Consider the following 5544-nt stretch of genomic DNA (forward strand, 5'->3'; position numbering starts at 1 on the left):
AAAATACATGTTCTAAGGAAGTGAAAACATATGTTCCTATTCACAAAAAAACTGGTTCATGCATTATTTATGACATCACTGAAGCAGACTCATTAAATGTCCACCAAAGGTGAAGGGAAAAGAAAAGTGGTTGCATTGTATTTCAATTGAATGTTATTCAATTACAAAAAAAGGTTGATTTGCAGCATGAGGAAAATTCCTGCTAAAAGTTTGAGTCACTAGTGTTCTTCAGAAGATTGGAAGAAGGCAAATCCAACAACTTCTGTAATAAAAACACTACCCTAGAATTGCTATGCAAATTTATAATATATTAATTTCAACTCAGGAAAAAGTTTTAGGAAGAAATGTAAATGTAGGAAGATTGTCTGTGTGTGTGTGTGTGTGTATCTGAGAACACTGAAATTTTAGAGAGAAAAATATTAACTAGTATTAACTCTGAAAGCCAGCAAGATAAGTTATCATTTTCCATTGACTATAGTCTTTTACTTGGAAGAACTTTATTATTAATTTTTTATCTAATAAAGTGAACAAATGAATATAGCTAACTTTATAAACAGGTTTTTGAACTTGATTATGTTCCCACTTCCAGTAAAGATATTTTTCTAGTTCTGTAAATACAAACAAAAAATCAAAGTGCTAATTTATTTGGGTACACAGCTTCTTCAATAACCTTTGCCATGGCTCTGTGGAAATTTCACAGTTCTGAACAGTTTTCTCAGGGCCTCTTTCATCTCTTTATTTCGTAAACTATAGATCAAGGGGTTGAAGAGTGGAGTTAACATGGAGTAGAACAAAGTCACAATTTTCTGCATCCCTGCTGGATTTCCTGCTGTGGGGCTCACATAAACAACCATGAGGGAGCCATAGAAGAGGGATACTACAGCCAGATGGGAGCCACATGTGGAGAAAGCCTTTTTCTGGCCTTCTGCTGAAGGGACCCTGAGTACAGCTCTGATTACCAAGGTGTAGGAACTGGTAATATAGAGGAAGGTGGAGAAAATGAGGACTGAGTTATAGATGGCACAGATAATTTCAGTGCCAGGAGCTGGTTCACAGGACAGCTTTATAAGTGGTCCTGGGTCACATAGAAAGTGATCAATTTTATTTGCACAACAAAATGGGAGCTGAGAAACTAGGTAAACAGGCAAGAGGAAGTACAAAAAGCCACACACCCAGCAGCCAGCTCCCATTCTGAAGCAGTTTTGAACAGTCATGATTGTAGGGTAGTTCAGGGGTTTGCATATTGCAAGGTACCTGTCAAAGGCCATGACAGACAAGAAGAAAGTCTCAGTGGTGCCCATGGAGAAGAAGAAATAGAACTGGAGGAAGCATCCAGAGAAAGAAATGTCATGGCTCTCAGAGAGAAAGTTGGCTAGCATATTGGGGACAGTAGAGTTAATAAAACAGATCTCCAGGAAGGAAAAATTGGCCAGCAGAATGTACATTGGTGTTTGTAGTCTATAGTCCCACCATACAGCACAGATAATGCACAGGTTTCCAATTAGGGTTGAGATGTATGTTCCAGAAAAGATTGAAAAGAGGAGGATCTGAAACTTCCAGGTGTAAGGGAAGCCCAAGAGGATGAATTTACTCACAGAGCTGGAGCAATTATTTACATTCAAATTTTTATTTGTTCCTAAAGCTGCAAAGATAAAATATTTCCATGTGAGAAGTGATCTTATATAATGTGACTTTTTAAGACAGATTCCTTGAGTGGTGTCACGTTGGTATTCCTTTCAAAAATAACAGATTATTCATGCAGAGATATTTACATGATTTTCAGATACTCATAGTCCTACCTTAGACACACCAAACCCAATTTGAAAAGAGGAAGAGAGGGTCTGGAGTCAAAGGAAGTTTACCACCCATATGTTGGTTTTGACCAAAACAAAACAATACAAGACAGTAGATACAATTTTAGGTCAAGTGGTGAATGAAAGGAGAAAATAAATATACTAAAGAGAAAAATCATTGTTTGTCACATACAAAGATATTACATTGATTGATGTTCAATATTCTTTGCTCTATTTGTGACAGGAATACTTGCTCCCATACTGATTTGAGGTTAATATCTCAGTGTATCTATAGAATTTAAATATATGCATAGGATAATTCATTTTAGATTTGTTGTGTTAGGTTAAAGGCTTTCTTTCTCTGTACATTTCAGACCGTAATTTAATTAATAATTGAGGTGAAAAATATTGAATGATTAATAGAATTTTGACATTCATCTCATTGGTAAAAATATATTTTATTAAACTATTTATATAATAAATAAAAATATTATTTTTAACAAATATGGTTATGGTAACACATAACTTCATACATTGCAAAGATAATAAGAAGGAATGGATAAACAAATTTCAGTCTAAAAATTTCTTCCAGAAAAATGGGCATGTCTGCTATTTGTAGTTCAAAGAGTGGGAAATCCCACAATGTCATTTCAGGTCTAATCATAAATATTATTTGCTAATATTTTATTTTAATTTGTTCTCCAAATAACAATTAGAATTCTTTATAACATCATCATCATCATTTAACCCTCTAAATAAAATTAATATGAATATGTGAGATATATCATATATTGTCGGCCTCTTGAATACTTTGTAATTGGAATGGAGGGTGAGTGATCAACTCTCATCTGGTTTGTATAGCAAAATGTAAATAATCAATGCTGATATTAGAGAGAATTGGTTTTCAAAGTATGGTCCAGGAATGGTTAGTGTTCTTTGAGAATCTTTCAGGGCAAATAGATCAAAATTATTATTATTTTACATCAAAATTATTTTTATAATAATTTAAGATAATATTTGGTTTTCCATTTTGCATTTTTTCTTTATTATTAAATTGGAGTTTTCAAGGCTACATGATACATGATATCACAAGAGACTAACCAGAGAAGTAGATATGATACAAAAATCTTTACTGTATTAAGAAAAACAGTAATGATATTGGAAAAACAGATGTAAATTGAAACTCTTCTCAGTAATTTGGATGAAGTCACTTTTACATAAAATATTCATCATTTGACTTAATATATGCCTAATTAATTACTGCTGCTATTTTAAAATTAATTTATAAGCAAATATTCCCCAGGTTTAATTTCCAAATAATAAATATTATTGGCAATAACTCACATAAATGCAAGTTATGTGGTGTCCTTGAGAGTTTTTAAGTTATAAGCATGTCCTAAAATCAAATATTGGATAACAACATTCCTAGAAAAATCTTACGCTCTAAAGAATAATTAAATGCTATTCATAGTCATCATAGCAAAAAGTGTCTTGGATAAGAGTCTCATGGAGTCCTTTGCTTGTTTTCATTTTTCCTTTATTATTTTTTTATTGACATTCCCAATTTTAGCAGTATTATTTATGGGTTTCATATGCAAACAGTAATTTTAGAAACGTAATCTTTTGGAGATAAAGCATATGCCAATTTAAATTCCCCATTCAATATTTCAGAATGTTAAGACTTTAACATACAAAAAATTAACCAACCAGTAAAATAATAATATTATTATATGTGTATCATATTGCTTTATTTTAGTTTTAGTATAGCATAGAGACATGGAAGTTAAATGAAAATAAATTGACTTATTCTTAAAATATTCACCATGTGTCTATTAATTCCAACCCTGGAACTCAGAAATGTAGATTTTTTTAAAAGTTTTTTTTTAATAGCTCTGTAATTTGAAAAGCAATTTTTTTTTCATATCAGGAATCAAACCCACGAGCATTTAACCACTAAGCCACATCCCCAGCCCTTTTTGTATGTGGAAATAATTTTCCTGAACTAATTATTTTATCCAGTTTTCAAAGCAATCATTTATAATACAGACTGATGCTCTCCATGAGTGAAGAACAGACTGCAATTCAATGCCAGTCAATCAAGCCCTCAACATTTCAATATTCTATTTACTGATTATTTTGAATTTTCATTCACTCTACTTCTTTTTATATGTTTGAAGATCTGTCTCTATCCTTGTGCCCACATATTTCTATTTGCTTTATTGGTCTTTCTCTAAGGGTCATGTATAGTTTTGTTTGTACCATTCCATATTTTTTTTTGTTTTATATTTCATTCAACTGTGACTCTGTTGTCTCCAGATTTCAAACAGCATCTGCCTAGAATCTGTTTCTATAAACTATAATTAAAAGACAAAGAATATGTTAAAAGATTGGACTAATATCAATCAGTATCTCAATGCAGAAAAAGCTACTGATTATCTGAAAGATTTCACAAAAAACTCAAACCACGTTCTGTAATAACGTTGTCCTTCATAAAATCTCAAATCTATTCTATATGATGTTGTTCTTCATTAATTTTATAGTTGAGATAAAAAAGTAAGATAGATACTGAAATCAAATATGTATCATTTACAAATATATGCAAAATTGATTATGTTCACAAAGGTGTTCCTCTATATTTGCAATCAAAATGTGAATAAAATGTCCTTGTCTATTAGTCCCTAAAATTATCAGAAAGTTAAGGGGTTCATGCAATGTTGTTTTATATTTTAGTAAAGGAAGATATGTCCACACTCATTTTAGGAGTCTTTCCATATTTAGGGTACAAACTCTGTCATATATAGTAGAATACAAAAGGTGATGTGAGAAGAGCTTCAGCAAATTTAACTCTCAGATAAAACCATGGCTTTTATGTGGAAGAAGTGATGATCTTATAATTCACATACTATGTGGTAGAACATAAAACTGGAGCAGAGTGGAAGAAGGGCTGAAATCTTGTGGATTACACCTTACCTGAAAAGACAAGATAGGAATCATAGACACCTGTATGATTGAATGCCATCTTCCACTTCAGAGTTCAAATTCTGATCTCAGATCTCAGAGAAATGAAGTCATGCTTCAGGCATTACTGTAGGAATGTGGGAACTGCTGTAGAGGCTTTTTGGAGAACATTATGAGATTAATAAATTAAGTATGAGGTGTTTGGGTCTGCTAATGTCAGTTGAAAAGACAACAGGAAACTTGGCAATTGAAAAGAGAATGATGATCTCCCATTGTCTAGGCAGAATGAAATGAACCAGTAAAATATGAACTGGTCATCTCTTGGGAGTGGCTCTGTAGAGAGGGAACTTACAACAGTATTTTTATGGAGCATGGTGTTATGTTCAGCACTTTATTCACCATGCTGAAATATATCAAATATCTTTACTAACCTCTTACTCTTTTTTCAAGAATTTTTCACGTAGCTTATGAAAAGAAACAGAATTAAGTAAAATTATTTGGATGGGTGTAAGTTTGGTTTTAGTAGAAGAAAAGCACTCTTTTTCTGGTGAAAAAGGGAAAATTGTGACTCTAGCAGTGAGACTTGTTTCCCAGCTTGGAAAAATGTCCTCAAGTTGCAGGTTATCAGAGAGAGGTTACATTCCAGTGTACTACTCAACCTTATTAAAGACTCATTTCTATGTCATTTGGTGTTAATTACTTTGTATACACACCACTACAAGATGACCACTGTCTCTTTGAGAGATGCTTTCATTAGCTGTTTTTTTTTAATGACAAAGACATTTATGAAAAT

General features: G+C 32.3%; 1 protein-coding gene across 1 annotated transcript; it reads right to left on the bottom strand.

The window, feature by feature from the left end:
* Window positions 1-662: 662 nt before the first annotated feature.
* Window positions 663-4812, bottom strand: LOC107137689 (olfactory receptor 11H6-like). The gene is made up of 2 exons (XM_015480150.1): window positions 4764-4812; window positions 663-1636 (listed from the first exon to the last, which is right to left on the bottom strand). The coding sequence occupies exons 1-2, from the start codon at window positions 4810-4812 to the stop codon at window positions 663-665; spliced, it is 1023 nt and encodes a 340-aa protein (XP_015335636.1).
* Window positions 4813-5544: the final 732 nt, after the last annotated feature.

This window comes from Marmota marmota, unplaced genomic scaffold, assembly GCF_001458135.2.
Source record: "Marmota marmota marmota unplaced genomic scaffold, marMar, whole genome shotgun sequence".
Lineage (NCBI taxonomy): Eukaryota > Metazoa > Chordata > Mammalia > Rodentia > Sciuridae > Marmota > Marmota marmota.